This window comes from Mytilus galloprovincialis, chromosome 8, assembly GCF_965363235.1.
Source record: "Mytilus galloprovincialis chromosome 8, xbMytGall1.hap1.1, whole genome shotgun sequence".
NCBI classification, from domain to species: domain Eukaryota; kingdom Metazoa; phylum Mollusca; class Bivalvia; order Mytilida; family Mytilidae; genus Mytilus; species Mytilus galloprovincialis.
Window position 1 is genome coordinate 73914594 of NC_134845.1, and position 27565 is coordinate 73942158.

The 27565-nt window shown below is 35.1% G+C and overlaps 1 protein-coding gene and 1 long non-coding RNA gene across 4 annotated transcripts; one reads left to right on the top strand and one right to left on the bottom strand.

Moving 5' to 3' along the window:
* The first annotated feature begins 1508 nt into the window (after positions 1–1508).
* On the top strand, positions 1509–12381 carry LOC143042551 (uncharacterized). 3 transcript variants are annotated; one of them, XM_076214928.1, is made up of 5 exons: positions 1509–1715; positions 8418–8501; positions 9355–9418; positions 9925–10178; positions 11706–12381. In XM_076214928.1, the coding sequence occupies exons 2-5, from the start codon at positions 8477–8479 to the stop codon at positions 12176–12178; spliced, it is 816 nt and encodes a 271-aa protein (XP_076071043.1). In that variant the 5' UTR covers positions 1509–1715; positions 8418–8476; the 3' UTR covers positions 12179–12381. The 3 variants fall into 3 exon arrangements, with proteins under 3 accessions (XP_076071043.1, XP_076071042.1, XP_076071044.1); XM_076214927.1 differs by lacking the exon at positions 1509–1715 and adding an exon at positions 2611–2718; XM_076214929.1 differs by lacking the exon at positions 1509–1715 and adding an exon at positions 2611–2718 and having other exon boundaries at positions 8418–8496; positions 9353–9418.
* Positions 12382–19294: 6913 nt separating this feature from the next.
* On the bottom strand, positions 19295–27141 carry LOC143042552 (uncharacterized). The gene is made up of 3 exons (XR_012968044.1): positions 27025–27141; positions 25477–25669; positions 19295–19719 (listed from the first exon to the last, which is right to left on the bottom strand). It is a non-coding gene; the product is annotated as an uncharacterized LOC143042552 (long non-coding RNA).
* Between the last annotated feature and the right edge of the window lie 424 nt (positions 27142–27565).

Here is a 27565-nt window from a genome sequence, read left to right on the forward strand (position 1 = left end):
TCTATTGTAAAAGTATTAATTTGATTTTAAAGACAGGTAATTATCCAGATTCTTGGAAATTATCTTTCATGATCCCTTTACATAAAAAAGGTGACAAGTTAGTCTAAGACCCTAATAATTATAGAGGAATTTCTCTTATAAGTAATCTATAAAAACTTTTTAATGCCATATTGAAAAATAGGCTAATTAAGATTGTTGACAAACAATTAAGCGATTGTCAGTTTGGTTTTAGAGAAAATCACAGAACAGCTGATAGCATCTTTTTTTTTATTAAAGTCCTTGATAAATAAATATTTACATAAAGAGAAAAAAAAGATTTATGCCTGCTTTATAGATCTGAAAAAGGCGTTTGATTCAGTATGGAGAACTGGTTTACTTTATAAATTATGTAAAATGGGAGTTGGCAGGTCTTTTTATAGAGTTTTAAAACAACAATACTTAAATACTAAATCATCTTTAAAATATAAAGATTATGTATCAGAATATTTTAATATTGCTAGAGGGGTTAATCAAGGAGACACACTAAGCCCCTCTTTATTTAATGTCTTTATAAATGATATTGTAAAATTTTTTGAGGGAAATGACTCAAGTCCCCTTAAGCTTATAAATAGTAAGGTGGGATGCCTCCTTTTTGCGGATGATCTTTTAATCCTGTCAGAATCAAAAGAGGGACTTCAAAACAGTTTAAATAATGTTAAATCATATTGTAACAAATGGCAACTCTCTTTGAATACAAACAAAACTAAATCCATGATTTTTAGTCAGTCAAAGCATAATAGTGAAACATCACATATTCACTATGAGAATAAAGCCATAGAGAGTGTAACAGAATATTCATTTTTGGGAATGTTGATAAAATATAATGGAAATTTATCACAAAGTACTTTAGAGTTGACAAAAAAGGCAAAAAAAGTATTTTTTGCAATAAAATCCTATACTAAATCATTGAATAATCTACCTATAAAAGTAGCAAATAATCTTTTTGATTCTTTAGTAAAACCAATTGAAGACCTATGATTCAGAAGTAACATCTTTGGATACATATATTTCTTTTCATCGAGCCAAAAACAGAGCCTTATCTTCAGGAAAAGAAATTAATCAATTTGATTTTATAGACAAAACCCCCATTGAAAATATGCATCTTAAATTTTGTAAATCTACTCTAGGAATAAGAAAAAATGCATCCAATTTAGGAGCAAGAGTTGAATTAGGGAGATTGCCTATAAAATGTTTTATTAAAACACAAACCCTTTTATATTTAGCTAGCCTATATAATAATAATTTCTCTCTAGCACAGTCTCTAGATTTGACAGAAACTTACTCATGGTATACATATTATGCAAAAAATATTGTTAAAGAGACTAATGTTGACCTTAATATTCTTTCTACTTGTAAGGACATAAAAGATGTAAATAAAATAAAAAACGATATAAAGTTAAAAATGAAAAATAAATATGAAGATTTAATTCAAACTAAATTTCAAAACATTGATGATAAAAGTAAATTTTTTCTTTATAAAAAACTTAAAAAAGATTACAAACTAGAATCTTATCTAAATACATCTAATTTTCAGATAAGGAGATTAATCACTAAATTCAGAATAAGTGATCACTCCCTCTTGATTGAAAAGGGGAGATATTTTAAAATCCCAAGAGAGGAACGACTTTGCCATAAATGTAAAATACTAGAGGATGAGAAACATTTTTTAATATATTGTGAGTATAAATAAAACTCTAAGAAATGAATTTTTTCATCACAAATGTACTGAAAATAATAACTTTAATAATTTAAATGAAGAAGAAAAAATTCAATATTTACTAAATCCATCATCGCCTTTACAACAAATAAGTTAGGATCCTTCTTGAAAAAAGTCATTAGAACTGAGGGCAGGGGACTCTTAACAACTTATTTATTGTTAAAACATGTTGATGCTGTTGTTATTGTGTATGTTTAATATGTATGTTTATTGTGTTAATATATGTTGGTCACAAACTGTAAAGTTTATATGACAATAAAATATTTGATTTGATTGATTGATTATACGATGCTAGAAATAGCTATTGTCAAATTTCAATTTCTAATGAATATACCCTTGTTTGACAAAAATAAGATCTGTGTGTGAAACCCCTGAAATATAGAATGATAAATTTAGTTATTGTTGGTCTTTTCGGGGACTTTCTATACTAAGAATAGAAAGTCCCTGGTCTTTTACGCCACTTTGATAAATTTCAGTTTTGCTATTTCTTGGCGGCCAGATTTTTATGGTGAAGAAAGCTGGAGTGCCTGGACAAAACTACTGACCTCCGGCTGGGAAACTGTCAAACATATTTTTTAGTCGAACAAACTACCACGTTCAGTGTTTGAACCCTGAACTGAATAAGCAATGAAAATGTACAGATAGTTATATAACCAATATCATGATTTCCAATACTCTACAAGATGCGCTGCGATTAAATTTGGTAATAGAATCCTAGCCCCATGTCCATTCTCTCTGAAATATTAAAAAAAAAAAACACTTCGAGAACTCATTCATTGTAAACTACAAAGCAAAGTCAGGCGATCAGTGAAAGTATAACATATTGAAAGAAAGACAACTCTAACTTATTCATGTTATTTCATATAAATACAGGTAAATAGTGTGTACTAATTTATAAATAGCATATATTTGTTTATTTACTAATGTTGACGTGTACTTTCGAGGAGAGATTGTGAAAATGGGTAAGTGCTATTCACCTTTTCTATGTAAAAAAAATCATTGAACAATATGGGCTTTAAGCCCCGGTTACAACAGTTTTGTCGAGGGTTTGTCGCACGTCAGTCTTGCGACAATCGTGAGTTGTTTGGGGCTATGTTTTTAGGTTTTCATGTCATGGGGTGCGCGTGTTACTATTGTGTCACTCTCGTGTCATTGTCGTGCAACTGTCGTTCGACTGTCGCACAGCAGTCGTGGGTCACTCGCGCGTTTGGATCCTAACTACTAGTGATATAAAGTTGGCCTGATCTATTGGGTTAGTGATGTGAGTGTGAGGGTGTGAACATATATGGGTCATTTTCAAAAAATGTCGAATTTTCAGTACACCCATGCTAAAATTTTTATTTCTAATGGAAATTTCAGTTGTAATGGTTTAAATGAAAGCTTGTCGGATTTGGGATTCAGAACATTAATAATAAACACACCTTACATCTATTTTGATAAGATTAAACTGCATTTAAGACCGATTTTAGGGGTATTTGTCTGCGTACATTGTCAGAAAAACACATTTCAAATGATTTTTTTGCAATTTTCTGATCGCCTTGATATCTGCAAAAGGGACTTTTTAAGAACGTTAAATATTACACTAACGAAAAATCGTAGCTTCTTTATCATTGTATGTAACATATTATCTACAAACTAAATTGAATCAGCGTACAGGAGGTTCATGTCTTTCCTGTTACCGCTACTTAAATCAGCCATTAAATAATTCTCCCTATGAATATTGAATCAGTCAGTGTTGATCTCAAACGTGCAAAGTAATCTTTACATTTAAAACGCCTCTTTTCTTGAACGGCATTGTAGAGAAAAGAAATTTCAAGACATTAAGTCAAAAAAATAGAGCGTACTTTTTTTCATGTCTATGCTGTTACCACCAATTTTGATTAATTACACCAACATTATACTTGTAAAAAGTGCAATTACGTGCTGGAAACCAAATTCACAATAGAAAAACATAATCACTTCACCAAAGGGAGTAGTTATTTCACAACAGGAATCAAAAACGAAGAAATTTGTCTATCCTGTTATGTCTATCCTGTTACTATGGTTGCTATGGTTACAGTAACAGGATAGACAATTGTAGACAAAAACGTCGTTAATTTCTTTATCTTAACATATAGCTGCAAAACGAATGAAATATTTCGTTGTTTGAACTCATCTTAAGGTTATAACGTCTTAATCTTCCCAATTAAGCATTCGCAGGTGCAATACTGATATCGGTAACAGGATAGACAAAAAGGTAACAGGATAGACTTTTGTATAGTGATATATCAGAAACGTACGTCCCTGTTACCAATGAAATAAAGAGAAAAGTGAACTAACTTATAAAAGATTTACCTGATGTTGGGTTTATTTGAAAGGGTGAAAAAATGCCGAACAATATAAATTGCTATCTTAGACTTGCATTACTTGTGGTAATTTTTACAACCTTTGAAAACCAATTTTTAGAGGCATTTTTCAGTACAACCTGGAAAATTGGCAAATAATCTATTATATTACAGAATGAATATATATATAAGTTTATTCTCTTGAAAACCATCTAATAGACTACGTAAAACAAGCTTAACATTTGATCTAAACCTTTTCTTAATAACCCAAAATATCTTTTGAAAATGGTAACAGGATAGACAAAATAATGTACCACCGATCAAAAAATGTTTCAAGATATTCTTGTATGACATCATTAAGATTGCATCTTTTAATATGTTGTTCTTAATGTACTGTTTGTTTTGATTTGCTTATGTAGAGGGTTGTTTGAATAAGTAACTTTTAATAATTTTTTCAATTTCAAAATTCGACATTTTTTGAAAATGACCCATATTTGTTCCGCATAATACTAGTTCCCCCTGCTGGAACAAACTATGGATAACGAAAGTTCTTTTGAACAAAAATTACATAATATTAATTCAACCTTAATAAGATATTTTCCTGGAACTAAAACATCATATGGTTTCATAATATTTGTTCCTTTAAAGAAAGAGTGTCATTTGATTTTTTACACCAGATTACATCCTAATTAATGTTCACCTCACATGACATTGTGCAAGTGTTATTTTATGTCCACTGTAATTAATTTTGTCATATTAACGTTTTGGTTATCGTCTGTTAAAGTCATTAAGTGAAATGGCTATCCTGCTATAAGAGATTAAGATAGCATTTTTCTCCAAGGTCACATAGTAAATACTTTTATATGATTTATATGTTTTATTTTTGTAAACAAAGAGTTGGAGAATATTTGGAGATTATTTAGGTCAGTTGGAGAATATTTGGAGAATATTTAGGTCAGTTGGAGAATATTTGGAGAATATTTGGAGATCATAGGTATATATAAGAGCCCTCTGTGTTTAGTATTTAGAGAGGATTGAAGGCAAGACATTTAAGAACAATACAATGTGAAAAGTTATTTAAAAAGGATTTTGGTTATTCTAGGTGCACTTCATAACATTTTTAGATATATCTTAGCAAATTACTGATAGCTTTGGAATTATTATTATTTCTTATATTCTTTTTGTCCGCACAGTATTGGACACTGTTGCGTGGTTCCGCTCAGTATTGGACGCTGATGCGTGGTTTTGTCCGCACAGTATTGGACACTGTTGCGTGGTTCCGCTCAGTATTGGACGCTGATGCGTGGTTTTGTCCGCACAGTATTGGAGACTGTTGCGTGGTTCCGCTCAGGATTGGACGCTGATGCGTGGTTTTGTCGGCACAGTATTGGAGACTGTTGCGTGGTTCCGCTCAGTATTGGACACTGAAGCGTGGTTTTGTCCGCACAGTATTGGACACTGTTGCGTGGTTTTGTCCGCATAGAATTGGACGCTATGCGTGGGTTTTTGTGTGTGTACAGTATTAGACACAGTTGCCGATTTTATACCGTGTGAAAGTAATTTGCTAATGAATATTTCAATTATACATTTTTGTAAACTGTATGTTATGTAAATAGTGTCCGGAATGGAATTTTAATAAATAGATTAGTGAATTTACTTGTGTATTTCTTGACAACAATACTACAGATTACTGGATTATTTTGTTCTTGAATTTTCTGTGATTTCATAATACCCGGCCTGACCAGAAAGTTTGATGTAACTCGACCGCCATGGCAACATGATGTAGTACATAGGCCCTACAAAGAACAGAGTCTGAGGAATACATTAGTTTTTTTACATATTTAAACGATGGCTCTTTTTCTAGACAAGGTATGAAAATACCTGTACTTTATTATTGGAAATTTACTTCCATACATTTGTAGCTAGAAATAATTTTGGATATTGTAGTATATATTCCTAGAACTTTGATCATATATTAAATATTTCTAGAACTTGAATTTTCTAATAACCATGATAACATGGATAACTATTCCTGGAACATTTATAATAACCCCAATATTCCAATATGCCTGGAACTTTTTTAATAGCCTATAACAAATATTCCTAGAACTTTTATATTATATAACAAATATTCCTGGAACTTTTATAATACACACATATATATATATATAGCAAAGATTCCTGGAACTTTTATTATATAAAACATTATCCACTCGGGGGGGCCACTTGCTATATAATTAGTGGTAGGGATGAGCCGCTGGAATAGGTCACTTTTTCATGCTCTATAATATATGAAAAGGGTGAGAAATTCAGATTAAATATATCAATAGGTTGCTATTATCACTTGCTTGATTATATCATAAGTATCTGAAACTAACCAGATGTCCGTATTTATTCTTGATGCGGTTAAACCACAGTCGTAAATGCATCAGTTATTTGTCAAACCAATTATACTGTATTTATTCTGATGTGGTATTTCCACTGATGCCAGTGATAGATGCAATAAATCCAACTATTTGTTAATTAATATATGACAAGGTATATATTTTTGATTAACAAAATATATGAAAAGGGTGGGGTATTTGATGTCTCAGCGCTCACCCCTACCAAAAAAAGTTTGAAGTGGCCCCCCGAGATTATCCATACTAATCATACTAATATTCTGAAAAAAATATTATGGGGGAACTTATATTCTGTCACAAAGCGTTATCGTTCTTGTAGAATAACCATCCTCTTTAAACTGCTACTGTATATTTTTTCCAATCATTCATTCCCGCCGAATTTTATTCTCCCTAATAAAACGAACATATGACGAACGTACCACTGTCGTAGGACAGATAATTAATGTTGTGCGAGCCGGTCGTACGAAATTTGGTATTCGTGAGACAATCGTGCGACTGTATCACGAGTGTCTTGCGCAGTCATGAGATTGTCGTGCGACGGTCGTACGATTATTTTGATTATTAGAATGGTTTATATTGGTACCCATGACAATGTGTTTATCGCACGCCGGTCCCACGACTGTGGTAAGACACTCTCACGACAGCCACAAGACAGTAACACGACAAAAAATCGTAGAGCAGAAAAGGTGCATGTCCAATTTTCGTCCCACGACACACGGTGCATTAAATATGGTGCGACTGTCGTACGACGATCACAGATGACCGCGATTTGAAAAAAAATCATGTCGTGGAGCTGCATAGTAGATATGTCGTGGGTTCGTTGTGACCAGGGCCTAAAGTGACATAATTTTGTCACAGGTACTTGTTTCTACAATGTTCTATCCATGGGTAAATCCATCCACTATTATCTATAGTCTATGATATCAACGTATATGTACGAGCATGGAAGTATTATATTGTCAATATAATACTTCCATGGTACGAGCCACCGACTTTCAATGATTGTAGAAAAGACTCCACAGGGAAACCTCATAATGACTTGTATGATTCGTATTTAACTGGCCACCCGCTGATTGATACTTCGACTTGTGTAGATAAGATTGAAACAACAGCAGGGGTCCAGTTAAGATTCGTATTTGTATTTATGTGAATGTGGATATGTGTATAACAATAATATTTAAGTATGGTTGTATTTACTGATTATAAAATCAATATTTATACCAATATAAACAATAGTCAAAGATCTAATTCCACAGTTGAATCAGTAACCTTTTGGAATAATTTTATTTAAAAGATTGACAAGATTACCCGGATCGATGTAAAAGAAACATCACTAACGTGAGAAAAATAATAAAAAAAAAAAAAAAAAAACAGGAAAGCAAATCGTCCTTTCCGTCGCGTCCTATAAACCCTGATATATTGATATTTCACACTGAAAAAAATCTGCACTGAGATTTTTATAAAGCAGAAATAAATGTTATACTCAAGACATGCTAGTTAACATATTTGTATCATACAAAATTGTTTTATAGTCTCTGATAACATGCATAGATCTTAAAAGTAGAGAGTAATTCTTGTTGTTAACCTTGTGTTTTGCTATCCGGTATTTATATATAACAAGTGGTGGGACTCCTGTTTAATTTATTTGTGTTTGTCGCATATCTATTCTATGTACTATCAGGATTAATCTTCAATGTGCATGTTTGTCTGTACTGAGAATGTTGGTAATGTGAATCGGCATAAACAAAACCTTTTCTGCCAATTATGTTATGATACATCTATGTCAACTTCCATATATATAAAATGTATTTCTACTTTAATAAAATCTCAATGTCGTATGTGTCATATACCATATTTATAATGTTTTATAGTCTCTCATAACTCTTAACCAGAAGATAATTACACAAGTTTGTATTTTATTCCTTGACATTTTAGAGACGACCTTTCATCACAACTGAAAGTTAAGACAAAAATATTGTCCAGAATTTCCCAGAATGAACGAGGAGGAAGAAGAAGAAGGTAAATAATAAGTTATTCCATCGTCTCTCTATAACTGGTTCGTTTCATCGTCTCTATATAACCGGTTCCATCATCTCTCTATAACTAGTTCCATCGTCTCTCTATAACTGGTTCTATCGTCTCTCTATAACTGGTTCCATCGTCTCTCTATAACTGGTTCCATCATCTCTCTATATCTGGTTCCATCGTCTCTCTATAACTGGTTCCATCATCTCTCTATAACTGGTTCCATCATCTCTCTATAACTGGTTCCATCATCTCTCTATAACTGGTTCCGTCGTCTCTCTCAAACTGTATCCGTCGTCTCTCTTTAACTGGTTCCATCGTCTTTCTCAAACTGCTTTCATCAGATTTCTATTACAGGTTCGTGTTTTAGTGAAAAGGACAACTGATATAAATTCTGTTTTGAGTTACATATAGCACTCAAAGTTAATGTTATAAACCGGAAAATCGGTTATTGATTTGGGGACGTGCGGCGGGCTTTCGGTTGCCAAACATTGTCTGTTCATTCAACATAAAAACACTTTGACGAAATCAGTTCTTTATATATATGTTGTATCCTGTGACTAAATGAAGATCAAATTCCATCTTCACGATTTTAGCTGGTTGTTGAGTTGTAGACCTTTTAATAGCAAAAACAAATGTGGTAATTATCAACTAACAAAATTATTAATGGAGTGACAAATTTATTTGAAAAATTTGTATTTTCTATGTTTTGTTGATGATATTTAGCTCTGTAGGACAGTACACATGTATCAGAAATTGAACAAATTAAACTACGTATAGTCAAACAACCAAGGGAAAAAGTTGACCAATGATTGTGTAAATTATAATAACATTATTCGTATTGTAGTGGAACGAAAATGGAGAGAAATGACTTCTGGAGGGAGTTTTGACTGCAGCGGAGCTCAAGTGAGGTATCTCTTAGTAATTATTGCAGCAATGTCACGTGTCATAATTCTTATTAAAAACTTAAGAGGAAGTGATACTGAAGGACACTATAGGCGAATGCATGCCAAGAAATTGCCTCCGTTGAAATTCTGCAAATTAATATGATCAAATATCCCATAGAGCAAATTACATGGATGATTAATATTGACCATTTGGTATATATGGTCGTGTTCTTTAGCGAGACGTACATAAAGGTCATAAATTAATTTCATTTGTTGAATAAATCTGTATCTACTAATGGGTGCCGTAGGAGGTCCACCGGGATTTTTAGCTAGGATTCCTTGGCATGCTTTTGATGACAGCGTTACTTTCTATGTAATATTGTATCTGTCTTTCCCCAAAAAATTAATAAAGATTATGTGTACATTTATTGAATTCAATTGTATGTTTTTCCGATTTTCATTTTCTCTTGAACCGAGTAAAAAATGAACATTATACAAAATAATATTAACTTTACTTGTTGTTATTTTAGGAAAATTAAAAGACATCCATCAAAAGTGTTTGATCGATTGGAAAATTTGGACAATGCTCTGAGAAGTTGGGTTTCAGTTGCAGAGGAATCCGTTGAAAAGATGACAAAAATATCAATGGAACTCGATCATTATCACAAAATAGCTCGAGGTGCTGGTTATGGAGGATCGAAGGCCTTTATTTTGGGAGCAGGGTTGGCAGGTGTTGGTTTACTTTTAGCACCGTTTTCATTCGGAGCATCTCTGATACCTACAGGTTAATAAATCTAGGAATGTTTTAAAAATGCACAGCTACTACATATAGTTATTTCATTCGAAGAAATTTCAGATATATATAAAAGATACTTAGATATATTTTGAAAATAAAGTTTTATCAATAAATCATGGAGAGTAAATAGTATCCAGACAATAAATAACTTAGAAATTCCACATTGCTGAAAATACATTTGATTTATGCTTATACTATTTTGAGGAAATCATACGGTAAGTTTATCTAGTATAAAGAGGTATGAACTTTGCAGTATCAAAAGTTGGGTCAACACAAAACAATATACTGTGTGTTTTTTTTTCCCGCATACATATACATATTCTCCTGTTAAGAGTAAGACGATCATCATCCATACCCAATTCAATCTCTCATTCTAGCCAATTAAACCTTTATAGCCACTTTACTCAGCAACCGATCAGAACCCACATCAAACTAAAGTCGCCTTTACTTTAGTAATTCCTGAATGATAAGAATCTGCATTGACTTATTGTTGACCAGTGGCGGATCCAGCCATTTTAAAAAGGGGGGTTCCAACTATATGCTCCCATTCAAATGCATTGATCGGCCAAAAAAAAAGGTGGTTCCAACCCCCCGGAACCCCCACCTGGATCCGCCACTGGTGACCTTAAAGAAAAACACGTCAACTATAATTGTAAAGTCAACGTTTAAGGTGTCATGAATATCAAACGAAATTAAAAGATTCGTTGGGTCGAATCAATAATGACGACTAAATTTTGAAGCAGTTTTTCTCTTGTTTTTTATGACAGTTTGTTTATATGGGATATTACCACAGGCACTTGTCTCAGATTTTTTCCCCTATATACCCTAATAATTACATTAGATGTATGTTTCATTATAATATTTTATTCTGATTGGCTAACTGCACATCACGTGTTATTTCGTAAGCAGTTGCAATGCTCAATACAACTTTTCATTCATGATAACTACAATAAAGTGCACAGGTGAATTAAATAATAAAATATATAAAATTCGTGTTTTCATGATCATAGCTAAAAAATGTAATAATAAGTATTGAATGCTTCTTTTTGTAACTTTATAGGGTTGTAAAAGCGTTGACCGTGCGTACATTTTTAGAATGAAGCGCTTCCGCGCTTCATACAAAATGTACTTCGGTCAACGCTTTTACACCCCAATAAATTTACAAAAAGAAGCATTCAATTCTTAAATATAACACAGGCACTTGTCTCAGAAATAGTTTTCCTATATACCTTAATATAACCTTGTTATATTCAGGTATGTAAGGGAAAAAAATCTGAGACAAGTGCCTGTGGATATTACTGGAAATTCACGTTCACTTATATATTATCTCAGCTGCATAAGAATTTTTAACTCTTATCGAAACTTTGCATTCGGGAATCCCGGATAACATGTTTCTGATAGGCGTATGTCACATGTGTATAATACAAGTCAGCATGCAATACGGTATATATAAACGAACCGTTAAACAATGTTTCACTTTTGACATTGTGCTGTAGAGATATTATTGTTTTACAGGTGGCCTGCTTGCTGCAGGTGGTAAAATTACAGCCAAGGGGTCAAAGAAAATGTATGATGTTATGACACGACGTGCATGCGATGAAACGAACAAACTGTTAAAGAAATGTCAATCAAATATGGATACTTTAATGAAAGAGTGCATATCTATTGGAAACTTGCTTGATGGTTTCTGGGAAATAGAAACGTCATTTTTACAATGGGTAGCGTTTTGGGGTAGGATTTGTCTAAAACACAGACCATTTCACACTACGTCAAAGTGGAGCTCCATCGTTCAATTTGCAGAAAGAGAGAAGTATCAAACATTACTTTCCATACACCACGTAAATGAGGAACAATTACGTGACCACAGTATAATGGCAGTAGATATTCGTTCATGTGCTGAGGATTTAAAACAGTTACTTCCAACAAACACGGAGATAGAGACCATGGTTAAAATGACAAGAAATTCTTTGAAGGAAAGGTTATCTTGAAATAATATGTAATAAGTAGTATGTATGCTGTATTATGTAATAAGTAGTATGTATGCTGTATTATGTAATAAGTAGTATGTATGCTGTATTATGTTTCTGTATCATATGTCCTTTCTTTTCAAATCAACCATAATGCATTCTCGTGTATATATTACCATCACTCATATTTCATTATTGTCTTCATTAAAATTATGATTGGTCAAGACGTTTTCACGTGATTTTAAAGTTACTAGTATTACATGTTTATAAAATACCTAGATTTCAGACCACATCAGTATGATCGTGGTAGGAACGCTTCGAGTGCGAGTGGTTGTATGTAGTCGGGTCGGCGAGGTCAAACCAAAGATTTAAACATTGATATTTACTGATTATCCGCTAAGCACGCGACACTTAGAGTAAGAACAAAGACTTTTCGGCTCGGAGTTAGTATAATGTGTCCCGGGTAAGGTTTTATGGGCGGTAACATTGTACCTTGTGAACTAGCATGTAACAAATCTGGCTCAGCGTGTCAGTCTAGTAAAATGGATAATAAGCTAGGTTCACACTGTCGATCAGATCAACTCGATCAAGCCCGATCAAGACAAATAACGTGATCGGGAGACTGGTCTGACTCAATCGACAAGAATGTTCGGGATAGTCTATCTTGCTCTTCATCGATCTGACTTTCTACCCGAGAGTTTTTGACATGTCAAAAACAATCGAGTAAGGACCGAAAAGCAAGCCACTCGAGAGGAGATCGAGAATTCGTCGAGTAGCGGTCGAATTGATCGGGAAAGGATTGTGTAGAGATCGAGTTCGGTCGGAATACAAAAGAATTACCGATCAGTACTCGATCATTTCGACCTTTGCTCGACTAAAGTCCGATTATTTTCAGATTATCTCGACCAATGTCCGATCTCTTCAAGATCACTACGACTTCTATATTTATTATCCCAGACCAACTCGACCAATACCCGATCCCTTCGCGACCACATTCGACCACTCTTCGATCTCTACTTGCCCATACTCGAGAACACATGATTGCTACACGATTCTCTAAAAGTGTGTGCAGATCTGATAAACTCTCATAACTCTGTCTCCGCAAAAATGTATTGGCAACATCGTATTTAACTGTACAAAAATTCCTCTATGTACAGTACATGTCTTTACTTTTTCAAGTAGAGGTAACATTTTAAAAGAGAGGCAAAAGACACCATAGGACCAATCCAACTCAAAGGTCGAAAACAAAGCGACTCGGACATAGCAAAAAAAAAAACGACGAGAAGACAAACAGCAAGCCACATAACATACATAACATAGAAAACTTAAACTTAGCAACACATAACCCAACAAAAACCTGGGACGAAGTCAGGTGTTCCGTAAGAGAAGAATATCCTGCAATTTTGGCACCGGCGAATTTTTAAAATACGAAAGTAATTGAGCAATAACATTCATTATTAGACTGCTGACGACTAAGTTATCTTTCGAAGTTGGTTTATAAGAGCATCGATCAAGATTATATTTACCTGTTTTATGGGATATTTTCTGTTTTGTCTGTCTGTATTTTTTCGTTTGTCTAGAAATGTTTGTACTAGTATATAATTACATTAGATGTATGTTTCATTACAATACTTTATTCTGATTGGCTAACTGCACATCACGTGTTATTCCGTAAGCAATTGCATCACCCAATAAAACCTTTCATTCATGATAACACGTGGTCCCACAATAAAATGCACAGGTGAATTAAATAAAACAATATAAAATTCGTGTTTTCTTGATCATAGCTAAAAAATGTAATTATAAGTATTGAATGCTTCTTTTTGTAACTTCATAGGGTTGTAAAAGCGTTGAACGTGCGCACATTTTTAGAATAAAGCGCTTCCGCGCTTCATACAAAATATACTTCGGTCAACGCTTTTACACCCCAATGAATTTACAAAAAGAAGCATTCAATTCTTAAATAAAAAAAAAGATGTAGTACAATTGCCAACGAGACAGCTCTTCACAGAACACCAAATGACATAGAAATGATTAGTAACAACTATAGGTCACATTACTGTTTTAATTCGAACTTTTTTACTTAGTTTCACACAAAAAGGAGACAAAAGACAAATATTTTTTTTTATTTAGAACGAAATCGTTCTTACATTAGCGATACAAACAGTTCAGCGTGCACATGTTTTGATAATTTGTTTCTAACATACTTTTGCAAAGTTTGCATACACCTTTTCCCCCGCGTAATACTAGTAAGTTCAAATAACAACAAACTGTGCATGCGTTTTTATACGACCGCAAAATTTGAAAAAATTTTCGTCGTATATTGCTATCACGTTGGCGTCGTCGTCTGCGTCGTCGTCTGCGTCGTCGTCGTCGTCCGAATACTTTTAGTTTTCGCACTCTAACTTTAGTAAAAGTGAATGGAAATCTATGAAATTTTAACACAAGGTTTATGACCACAAAAGGAGCGTTGGTATTGATTTTGGGAGTTTTGGTCCCAACAGTTTAGGAATTAGGGGCCAAAAAGGGCCCAAATAAGCATTTTCTTGGTTTTCGCACTATAACTTTAGTTTAAGTTAATAAAAATCTATGAAATTTTGACACAAGGTTTATGACCACAAAAGAACGGTTGGGATTGATTTTGGGAGTTTTGGTTTCAACAGTTTAGGAATAAGGGGCCAAAAAAGGGCCCAAATAAGCATTATTCTTGGTTTTCGCACAATAACTTTAGTTTAAGTAAATAGAAATCTATGAAATTTAAACACAAGGTTTATGACCATAAAAGGAAGGTTGGTATTGATTTTGGGAGTTTTGGTCCCAACAGAATAAGGGGCCCAAAGGGTCCAAAATTAAACTTTGTTTGATTTCATCAAAATTGAATAATTGGGGTTCTTTGATATGCCGAATCTAACTGTCATGACTGTGTATGTAGATTCTTAACTTTTGGTCCCGTTTTCAAATTGGTCTACATTAAGGTCCAAAGGGTCCAAAATTAAACTTAGTTTGATTTTGACAAAAAATGAATCAGTTAGGTTCTTTGATATGCTGAATCTAAAAATGTACTTAGATTCTTGATTATTGGCCCAGTTTTCAAGTTGGTCCAAATCGGGGTCCAAAATTAAACTTTGTTTGATTTCATCAAAAATTGATAAATGGGGTTCTTTGATATACCAAATCTAACTGTGTATGTAGATTCTTCATTTTTGGTCCTGTTTTCAAATTGGTCTACACTAAAGTCCAAAGGGTCCAAAATTAAACTTAGTCTGATTTTAACAAAAATTGAAATCTTGGGGTTCTTTGATATGCTGAATCCAAAAATGTACTTAGATTTTTTATTATGGGCCCAGTTTTCAAGTTGGTCCAAATCAGGATCTAAAATTATTATATTAAGTATTGTGCAATAGCAAGTCTTTTCAATTGCACAGTATTGCGCAATGGCAAGAAATATCTAATCGCACAATATTGTGAAATAGCAAATTTTTTTTTAATTAGAGTTATCTTTCTTTGTCCAGAATAGTAAGCAAGAAATATCTTATTGCAAAATATTGTGCAATAGCAAGATTTTTTTTAAATTGGAGTTATCTTTCTTTGTCCAGAATCAACTTAAATCTTTGTTATATACAATATACAATGTATATTCACTTTTTACTACCAACTGATAAATTAAAATAATCTTTACCATTCAGTGATAACAAGCAGTTTTTTTACATCTTAATATTTTATGATGTATTTAAATGAGTAGTTATTGTTGCAAACTCCATTAGAAATTTTAATTGAGATTAGTTTTGGAATAAGGGAAAGGGGATTGTGATTAAAAAAATTGGGTTCAATTTTTCTCATTTGAAATTTCATAAATAAAAAAGAAAATTTCTTCAAACATTTTTTTGAGAGGATTAATATTCAACAGCATAGTGAATTGCTCTAAGAGAAAACAAAAATTTTAAGTTCATTAGAACACATTCATTCTGTGTCAGAAACCTATGCTGTGTCAACTATTTAATCACAATCCAAATTTAGAGCTGAATCCAGCTTGAATGTTGTGTCCATACTTGCCCCAACCGTTCAGGGTTCAACCTCTGCGGTCGTATAAAGCTACGCCCTGCGGAGCATCTGGTTGACAGTTCAAACAGGGTCAGCAAACTCCGATTAAACGGTGCATTTGTTTCTACTCGACGTTTACTTAACTTTGGTTAGAAAGAAATGCACTCTTGATCTCTTGATAGATATATGTAAAGTTGTAAACAGTTTCAGAAAAGGTATCACTCCAGGGGATTAAAATTCTACTTTGGGTAAAATTTTGGGGTAGTATGTGACATCTTTGCCCTCTTTTTGCAATGTTTAAGCAAATACATGCAGGTTGTTGCCATACAGAAAAAAGAAAGAAGTATCTTTAACCATTCAACTACTGGATATCAAATCTATGAAAAATACTGATTACATACTAATGCACATATATTACACAAGCAGTATGCTTTATCTGTAAAAAGCAAGGAAAAGGGGATGGTAAAGCTAGTTTATGTATATTGTTATCTAACATAAGTACTAATCCAGTGACAAATCTCATTTTGTGGTGTCATTTCCAAAAAAGAGCAATACAACTATCATTACATACCAGTGTCAACTACGAGGAAGTTTTATAAGCATGGGTTCCTCTTTTTTAAGTTTGTACAAGTCTCTCATACTGCCCACATGTGGTCGGCGTGTCAGCCACTGCCTCACCTAGATTTCTCGTCGCCCTTTGCTGTCTACACCTTCTTGTTGTCTTCTTTTCACTCCCCAAGCTCCGTTACAGCTATTAATCTGTCTCTCTGAGCTCTAACCACCTTGCCCACAAATCCAATTGCTTTATTTCTATATAGATATTTTAAAAGTATGATTTTACTCGGACCTTCTATTGAATATAACCAAACATACGGAAAATGTGTCCATGGGACACTGATAATACCCAAGCTATCATATATAACAAATATAAAGGGTAATTACGCAAGAACGGCCACCCAAATTCGCTTTTGAACTGTGTTTTATGGTAATACAACATTCTGTATACGGCGTTACATAAAATGTGGTTGAGGCAAAATAAAATTAGAGAACGGAAATTAATATTGTAGGAACGTACGCACATACGTACGGACGGAGAAGGGTATAACACGTGATGCTCTCTCCGAAACGGCGAGGAATAAAAGTTTCGAACGTTTCTATACTAATATTGTGCATTCCCGATTATCCCTACGACCCATATACAATCAGGTCGATCTGGTCTGGTCAAGATCAGACTGAGATCGTGAAAAAGTTGATTTGGTCTAGCTAGTCGAGGAAATATCGTGCATGGATCGGAATTATTGAATAAGTATTCATTGTGTTGTCGTGATGGAGTCCTGATGGGGTCGTGAATTGTCGAGTAAATGTCGTGTACAGTCGGATAGCGGTCGGGTAGAAGTCGTAAACAGGCCTGATTAAGACTTTGGTTGAGCTTGGTTGTGGAAATTTGGACAATCTGGTTCATCGAGTTGATCTGATCGGCAGTGTGAACCTAGCTTAACATGTATTCGTACTAATTATGTATTTCTGCATTTCGCGATTTTTGAGATACGATTGCTGTTAAGCAATCTGTAGACTTTTACCATTGACTCCTTTCAAATTTTGCCCAGGCCCTCACGTCCACCGTTTTGTTTTAAATTTTAAGGAACATCTCAGATTCTTAATATTGTCTTGCTTTAAAAGGTAAAAACAAACAAAAGTATTGAATTTAAACAACTTTCCTATAATGTTTTTCTCATAATCTTCATGTTTCGATATTTCCCTCGTCTTATACAATGATTAGTCCGTTGCTGTGTGTGTTACATTTTAATGTTGTGTCGTTGTTCTCGTCTAATATTTAATGCGTTTCCCTCAGTTTTAGTTTGTTACCCCGATTTTGTTTTTTGTCCATAGATTTATGAGTTTTGAACAGCGGTATACTACTGTTGCCTTTATTTATATATATGCGTGTTTTTTCAACACGGAAAATCAGAATTAAGCAGTATTTATATTTAGTGTTTTTATATATTTAGAAACAAGTCACAGAGGGAATTCCGCAGTTTTGTTAAAATGCGAGAGTTCTCCGAATTCCGATAAAGCTATTTCCTTTAGCTAAGAACTGAAGTGGAGTTTTTCTTATATGTCACCGTTATGAAACTGATATTTGATATTGAACTTCCATAAAGAAATGAAGAACCATCTAGGTCGTTTGATTAACATTTAATATTCGTCCTTGCTACAAATCACAAGTCTAGGGTTTGTTTAGGTAATGATGCGCATGCGTATAGTTTTCTTGACCTCCAGGGGTACACATGTATCAGACTGAAAGGTTGCTCTGGATTCCCCACTCCGTCAATTAATTTAAAACTCATGAGATCCCTTCTATGTCTGTCTGCTATTGCATGAGGGCTATTGTTGTTGCATAATTTTAAATCATGTGCAACATTCAAATTAAAATAAATGTAAAGGTGTAACTAGAACACCCCTTCAGCCGACATGGAGGTCTTCCATATTATCGCTTCGAGCTGCCGCCCTTATACTTCCGTCAATACCACGATACATCGAGAAAAAAAACATCTCGTTCTGTTGATAGACGTCGAATTATATTTAAAGCGATGACAATTTAAACAGGAATGTTTACGGAAAGGAGTCATGCCCACTGACCTTAAGGAAATTAAATATTTAATGAATCAGAAATTGGGTTCCTCCTAGAATTCACGTAGGAAAATAGACGATAAGGTACGAAGTGAGATACCTTCTCTGACCCTCAGTGACTACTGTGGAAAGTAAACTAGGAATTTATAGTACAAAAATAAAACACAATAATAACATTGTTCATACACTTGTATCGAGGATTGGCTATTTTTTAAAGCTGAAAAACTATTCAGATAACGTAAATCAAACAGAGAACACAGGTACATTTTACATGTGCAGTTGAATTATTCTTTGAGAATAATACTAATATCAATGAACACAATGGCAATCGTATCCCTCAGAGCAATCATGCTCTTTGATTTCCAACAAGGTTCGAACTAAGCTGTTGAACACTAAATACCGTTTGCAATGTACAATGTACAAACACCATAGACCATTCGTGACACTAAGCCATTAAAAATATGCTAAATGTGATTGATCAGTTTATTATCAAGTAAAAATATTTTTTTTAAGCATTCATTAAATCTGCTATATATTTTCTTCTTCTATTGAACACAAATGCAAATTTTTACGTTACGTTATATGCACAAAACAGTTCAACATGTAACGAGTATGGGTGGAAAATAAGCTTAATGCATTTATCGGCTCCTCAAATCAATATTCTGGGTCTAAAATCTCCATTTTCTTCGAATGTAGTACAATGTATGACAGCAAATGATCGACTTATAGCATTATGGATCAGAAATTGCTGGAGATCTGGTTTATAGCGGTCTCGATCTGTTATTCCTGGAGATCTGTTTCATACCAGTAAAAACTGCACAACTTCTTAATAGCTGATATTGTTGTAGACTATGTCGACCTCTGAAGGCATGTTTTCTTGTTACATGTACCTGCATATATATAAAGTTATAAATGAATACTTCTAATGCAAAAAAAATCGTCTATCTCATAATTTACATGATTGAAATAATTTACTATTTTGTATTAATCCGGCCTTTGCTGAAAGCTGTACAAGGTGAAACATATATATTGCTTTTACGTAGATAGCTTAAATAATTAATTATTTTTTGCAAATCCCCCGCAACTAAGCAAACTCGATCTAGACATGCAAACAAAAACACGGTAGAGGGATTTTGGTACAGACACTAAAGAGGACGGGGTTAAACCTGATTCATGGTCCAACAAACCCATCCAATTTCATCTTTCTATTAAAATCGTACCTGTATGGCGTAAACCTGAACTCTTTAGTCATTTTATTTGTCTTTGTATCTTTTGAACCTTTTTATGTTTAGTCCATTTTTGGTAGTATCCTTTTTGGAGTTTCTCATTATTTATTCATCCCGCCTTTGATTTAATATGGTAATTATTTGTATACTTGTCTTATAATTTTGCTTATGTGATTTGTCTATTAATAGTGTGCCTACATGTAATTATTATGTTTACTTGTTTACGGTTCAATGATACTTTAAGGTATTAACCAATACACTTTTTTTTTAATTAAACAAACAAACAATTTAAATTTTGATAAACTTTAAGTTCCCTTGTAAAAGAACGAATTTTCTAGAAAAATACCGGATGATCTATCCTTTTGTTGAAGAGGATGGGTCGGACTCCTCAAATAAATAAGCTGCATCAATTTTCTAATGAAAGAAAAATTCAGAAAAGCGCTCCGGACGCCTACAATCTATATGATGATGGAAGTGTTTAACGACATTGAATGGCTTTACAGCCCAAGAACGGTCGATACACATAAAGTATGATTTTTTTATGCCCCCACCGTAGAGGAGTGGGAAGTAAGTTTTACTCTTGTCCGTCTGTACGTACGTCCCAAAACTGATTTCCTTTCTCCAACTTCTTTACACATAAAAAAAAATGCTGATTTTTTTGGGGGTTTCCATTTTTTAACTTTAGCTTGCCTCAACCAAATGTTATGAAACGTATACACAATGCTAATTACCTAAAAGCATAGACCACGTTTGAATTTTGCATGGTAGCGTCACTTTTGCAGTTCTAGAGTTACATTGTATGTCCCTTTATAAATAATTTAATTTTGGATGTAACGCGTCTTCTGATTGGCTGACGTTATTTTGTTATGAGCTCATAGACATAATTAAGTCATGTGACCGTGACGTCATCAACGTTTTTTCATGGTTTTCTACAGTTTAAAATGGAATTTAGAATTAAATTATAAGAAATGACTGTAATATTTTTTCTGTCTATTCGAAATAACATAAAAATGTGGTGCACACTGTTAAATAACCCGCTACGCGCGTTATTCAGTGTGCACCAAATTTTTTATGTTATTTCTTCATAGACAGAAAAAATATTACAGTCATTCCTTAAATGGAAAATTGATGATTTTTTTGTTTCCGTTCTCGAACTTTAGTTTGCCTCAACTAAATAATATGAAACTTTTACACAATGCTTATTATCACAAAACACAGATGAAGTTTGAACTTTGGTGGCATTACTGTTCTGCTGAGTTATGCTCCATTACAAATGGAAATAATGCTGGATTTGTCGTTTCGATTCTCTTAGTAAGTGTGCCTCAACTAAGTTTAATGAAAGGCATACTCAATATTAATAACCACAATAAAGTACACATGTATGTAGCGTTACTTTTATAGTTCTTGTGTTATTTCCTTTGATAGCATTATATGCAAGTGAGGGCATCATCTGTGCACAATGGACACATTCCCCATTTATCATATTTAAAGCATTTGGCTGATACTGCTGCTGATAGTTTAGTAGTCCCCGAGGGTATCGTCAACTCAATAGTCAGACTTCGCTACTGATAGTTTAGTAGTCCCCGAGGGTATCGTCAACTCAATAGTCAGACTTCGCTGCTGATAGTTTAGTAGTCCCCGACGGTATCGTCAACTCAATAGTCAGACTTCGCTACTGATAGTTTAGTAGTCCCCGAGGGTATCGTCAACTCAATAGTCAGACTTCGCTACTGATAGTTTAGTAGTCCCCGAGGGTATCGTCAACTCAATAGTCAGACTTCGCTGCTGATAGTTTAGTAGTCCCCGAGGGTATCGTCAACTCAATAGTCAGACTTCGCTACTGATAGTTTAGTAGTCCCCGAGGGTATCGTCAACTCAATAGTCAGACTTCGCTACTGATAGTTAAGTAGTCCCCGAGGGTATCGTCAACTCAATAGTCAGACTTCGCTACTGATAGTTAAGTAGTCCCCGAAGATATCGTCAACTCAATAGTCAGACTTCGCTACTGATAGTTAAGTAGTCCCCGAGGGTATCGTCAACTCAATAGTCAGACTTCGCTGCTGATAGTTTAGTAGTCCCCGAGGGTATCGTCAACTCAATAGTCAGAGTAGTCCCCGACGGTATCGTCAACTCAATAGTCAGACTTCGCTACTGATAGTTTAGTAGTCCCCGAGGGTATCGTCAACTCAATAGTCAGACTTCGCTGCTGATAGTTTAGTAGTCCCCGAGGGTATCGTCAACTCAATAGTCAGACTTCTCTACTGATAGTTTAGTAGTCCCCGAGGATATCGTCAACTCAATAGTCAGACTTCGCTGCTGATAGTTTAGTAGTCCCCGAGGGTATCGTCAACTCAATAGTCAGAGTAGTCCCCGAGGGTATCGTTAACTCAATAGTCAGACTTCGCTACTGATAGTTTAGTAGTCCCCGAGGGTATCGTCAACTCAATAGTCAGACTTCGCTACTGATAGTTAAGTAGTCCCCGAGGGTATCGTCAACTCAATAGTCAGACTTCGCTACTGATAGTTAAGTAGTCCCCGAGGATATCGTCAACTCAATAGTCAGACTTCGCTACTGATAGTTAAGTAGTCCCCGAGGGTATCGTCAACTCAATAGTCAGACTTCGCTGCTGATAGTTTAGTAGTCCCCGAGGGTATCGTCAACTCAATAGTCAGAGTAGTCCCCGAGGGTATCGTCAACTCAATAGTCAGACTTCGCTACTGATAGTTTAGTAGTCCCCGAGGGTATCGTCAACTCAATAGTCAGACTTCGCTGCTGATAGTTTAGTAGTCCCCGAGGGTATCGTCAACTCAATAGTCAGACTTCTCTACTGATAGTTTAGTAGTCCCCGAGGATATCGTCAACTCAATAGTCAGACTTCGCTGCTGATAGTTTAGTAGTCCCCGAGGGTATTGTCAACTCAATAGTCAGAGTAGTCCCCGAGGGTATCGTTAACTCAATAGTCAGACTTCGCTACTGATAGTTTAGTAGTCCCCGAGGGTATCGTCAACTCAATAGTCAGACTTCGCTGCTGATAGTTTAGTAGTCCCCGAGGGTATCGTCAACTCAATAGTCAGAGTAGTCCCCGAGGGTATCGTTAACTCAATAGTCAGACTTCGCTACTGATAGTTTAGTAGTCCCCGAGGGTATCGTCAACTCAATAGTCAGACTTCGCTACTGATAGTTTAGTAGTCTCCGAGGATATCGTCAACTCAATAGTCAGACTTCGCTGCTGATAGTTTAGTAGTCCCCGAGGGTATCGTCAACTCAATAGTCAGACTTCGCTACTGATAGTTAAGTAGTCCCCGAGGGTATCGTCAACTCAATAGTCAGACTTCGCTACTGATAGTTAAGTAGTCCCCGAGGATATCGTCAACTCAATAGTCAGACTTCGCTACTGATAGTTAAGTAGTCCCCGAGGGTATCGTCAACTCAATAGTCAGACTTCGCTACTGATAGTTTAGTAGTCCCCGAGGGTATCGTCAACTCAATAGTCAGACTTCGCTACTGATAGTTTAGTAGTCCCCGAGGGTATCGTCAACTCAAAAGCCAGACTTCGCTACTGATAGTTTAGTAGTCCCCGAGGGTATCGTCAACTCAATAGTCAGACTTCGCTACTGATAGTTTAGTAGTCCCCGAGGGTATCGTCAACTCAATAGTCAGACTTCGCTACTGATAGTTTAGTAGTCCCCGAGGGTATAGTCAACTCAATAGTCAGACTTCGCTACTGATAGTTTAGTAGTCCCCGAGGGTATCGTCAACTCAATAGTCAGACTTCGCTACTGATAGTTTAGTAGTCCCCGAGGATATCGTCAACTCAATAGTCAGACTTCGCTGCTGATAGTTAAGTAGTCCCCGAGGATATCGTCAACTCAATAGTCAGACTTCGCTACTGATAGTTTAGTAGTCCCCGAGGGTATCGTCAACTCAATAGCCAGACTTCGCTACTGATAGTTTAGTAGTCCCCGAGGGTATCGTCAACTCAATAGTCAGACTTCGCTACTGATAGTTTAGTAGACCCCGAGGGTATCGTCAACTCAATAGCCAGACTTCGCTACTGATAGTTTAGTAGTCCCCGAGGGTATCGTCAACTAAATAGTTAGACTTCGCTACTGATAGTTTAGTAGTCCCCGAGGGTATCGTCAACTCAATAGTCAGACTTCGCTACTGATAGTTTAGTAGTCCCCGAGGGTATCGTCAACTCAATAGTCAGACTTCGCTGCTGATAGTTTAGTAGTCCCCGAGGGTATCGTCAACTCAATAGTCAGACTTCGCTACTGATAGTTTAGTAGTCCCCGAGGGTATCGTCAACTCAATAGCCAGACTTCGCTGCTGATAGTTTAGTAGTCTCCGAGGGTATCGTCAACTCAATAGTCAGACTTCGCTACTGATAGTTTAGTAGTCCCCGAGGGTATCGTCAACTCAATAGTCAGACTTCGCTACTGATAGTTTAGTAGTCCCCGAGGGTATCGTCAACTCAATAGTCAGTAGTCCCCGAGGGTATCGTCAACTCAATAGTCAGACTTCGCTGCTGATAGTTTAGTAGTCCCCGATGGAATCGTCAACTCAATAGTCAGACTTCGCTACTGATAGTTTAGTAGTCTCCGAGGGTATCGTCAACTCAATAGTCAGACTTCGCTACTGATAGTTTAGTAGTCCCCGAGGGTATCGTCAACTCAATAGTCAGACTTCGCTACTGATAGTTTAGTAGTCCCCGAGGGTATCGTCAACTCAATAGTCAGTAGTCCCCGAGGGTATCGTCAACTCAATAGTCAGACTTCGCTGCTGATAGTTTAGTAGTCCCCGATGGAATCGTCAACTCAATAGTCAGACTTCGCTACTGATAGTTTAGTAGTCCCCGAGGGAATCGTCAACTCAATAGCCAGACTTCGCTGCTGATAGTTTAGTAGTCCCCGAGGGAATCGTCAACTCAATAGTCAGACTTCGCTGCTGATAGTTTAGTAGTCCCCGATGGAATCGTCAACTCAATAGTCAGACTTCGCTACTGATAGTTTAGTAGTCCCCGAGGGAATCGTCAACTCAATAGCCAGACTTCGCTACTGATAGTTTAGTAGTCCCCGAGGGTATCGTCAACTCAATAGCCAGACTTCGCTGCTGATAGTTTAGTAGTCCCCGAGGGAATCGTCAACTCAATAGCCAGACTTCGCTGCTGATAGTTTAGTAGTCCCCGAGGGAATCGTCAACTCAATAGCCAGACTTCGCTACTGATAGTTTAGTAGTCCCCGAGGGTATTGCAACTCAATAGTCAGACTTCGCTGCTGATAGTTTAGTAGTCCCCGAGGGAATCGTCAACTCAATAGCCAGACTTCGCTACTGACATGACTTGTAATAACATACCTTTATCTAATTGTTCGTTTATAATCTGACGTATGATGAACAATTTTCCTTTATGTCCTCCCTACCTTTTGTTATTCACCCCGTATTGAAGATCATCCTGATGAACACAGAACACGTTAGCACTGCTAAAAACCCAACCATAAATTTTTCGTCACCAGAAAAATAAATGTATATCAATCCAAAGAACAGCAGGGAATAATAAACGAAGTCATTTAGTAAAACATTCATTGTTCTTATTGTGAGAGGTCTATCAATTTTCTGAAAGAAAAACAAAATATTTCGAATAGTTCCTGACACGCGGGTTATAAGAGTATCGTATATATGAATCTTGTGATATTAAACCTTACAAAAAATATTAGTACATGAATAAGTTGAAGCTATACTTACTACTAACAAAACATGATTAGCATTGCGTGAATATCTACTATTTTCGAAATTTTCCGCGTTACATTGCTGATATTAAGTTTTGTATTTGAACTTGATAAAAATATGGCAAAAATTGTACATGTGAGAGTGCTTTCAATGCTAGTGCTTACAATGATAATTTCCATATATGATTAATACTTCTAAGGGTGCAAAATTCTATTAAATATAATATATCAGACCCGATTCGCAAGCTTGTCCGAGACATTGCTGTTACATGTATAAATCTATGATATATATCATCTAGCAAGAATTGTACTCATGAGTGCACTAACATTGCAAAATTTCAAATAAAATATATAAAGGGGCCGAACTCTTTAAAAATTTGGGATCGGAACTGATTTTCAAACTCGTACGAGATATTGCTCAGATATAATTGAAACCTACAATACAATTTCCATAGAATTATTGTTTCCAAGGTGCATATCATTGCTGATATAAACATATGAAATAATTTAAGTTTTATAAAATCTGGCAAGAATTGTTCATATAAGAGCGCTAACGATGCAATTTTTCATATAATTAATATTTATAAAGGCATAACTCTCTTAAACAAGAGGCCTCAAGGAGCCTGTGTTGCTCACCTGAAATTTTATTTACAATTAATGTATGAAATAATGCAACTGTTATACTTTTGCTTGAGTTTCAAATATAGAAGTCAAAAACTGCATTTTCCCCTAAGTACTATTTTAAGCCGTTTCTGCCATGCTGGTTAGTAGGCAGGGTCTATAGACACATTTTTAAACTATACACCCTAATGCTGATTGTAACCAAGTTTGGTTAAATTTGCCTCAGATGTTTCAGCGGTTCAGAATTTTTGAAAAAGTTAACGGAAGACGACAGACGACACACGACGGACGCCAAGTGATGAGAACAGCTCACATGGCCCAGGAGAGCTAAACATGATTGTTAAGCACTGCTTTTCAAACTCGTTCGAATAATAAATTATTTCAGAGTTATGAAGTATATAATAAAAACAAAAATAGTAACCGTATAGTTCAAAATACTGACAGAAAATGTCCCAAATCTTTGCATATGGAGGATTTGCATAGTAAGCATGGTAAGACTTACTAAACAAATCCTTGGCAGATGTAAACAGGAACTCACATTTAATTATATTTTGTATCCAATGTTTTTTAAAAGTAAATGAATTTGTTCAAAGTTACTAGAGTATATATGTATAAGTTTACCTGTAAAAATGCATGAGGTCAATTCTTTAGCAGCTAAATATTTGTATACATTTATATGTGTGCGAGTCTTTCCTTTCATTGATACTGGTGAGATCAAAGGTTAAAATTCAGCACAACTGTTCGGAAGTTAACAATGACTATATTAAAAGTATTCAAAGCGGGAAATTTGACTTCTTATCAAACAAATATATATTTGAAAGACAAGGTGAAAGTCAAAAGACTTTAAGTGAATACACTGATTCGATTTAAAAACTACACTATATTTAGTGTACTAAATATTGACTTTTGATAACATTTTGAATTGACATACACATGTATTGAAGAGGAATTCCACCGAAGGCTGAGTAAAGCCGGAGTGAGCTGTTTTGTCGGAGATACAATGAAGGTGGTACGGAAGATTCGTACACATTCCTTAACTTATTTATGAAGAATTTCAGAAAAGAAAGATATATTAATTATTCTATTGCCGAATAAATTAAATCCGAGCTGTTGATAACCCCAGGCAAGCGGGATGACCTCCTACTGGGAAAGATTATTTGAA

Coding starts and splice junctions, on each gene's coding strand:
- LOC143042551 (XM_076214928.1), top strand. CDS start 8,477: ATGAACGAGGAGGAAGAAGAAGAAG. Junction 8,502..9,354: donor CGAGGAGGAAGAAGAAGAAG/GTAAATAATAAG, acceptor TTCGTATTGTAG/TGGAACGAAAATGGAGAGAA. Junction 10,179..11,705: donor AGCATCTCTGATACCTACAG/GTTAATAAATCT, acceptor ATTGTTTTACAG/GTGGCCTGCTTGCTGCAGGT.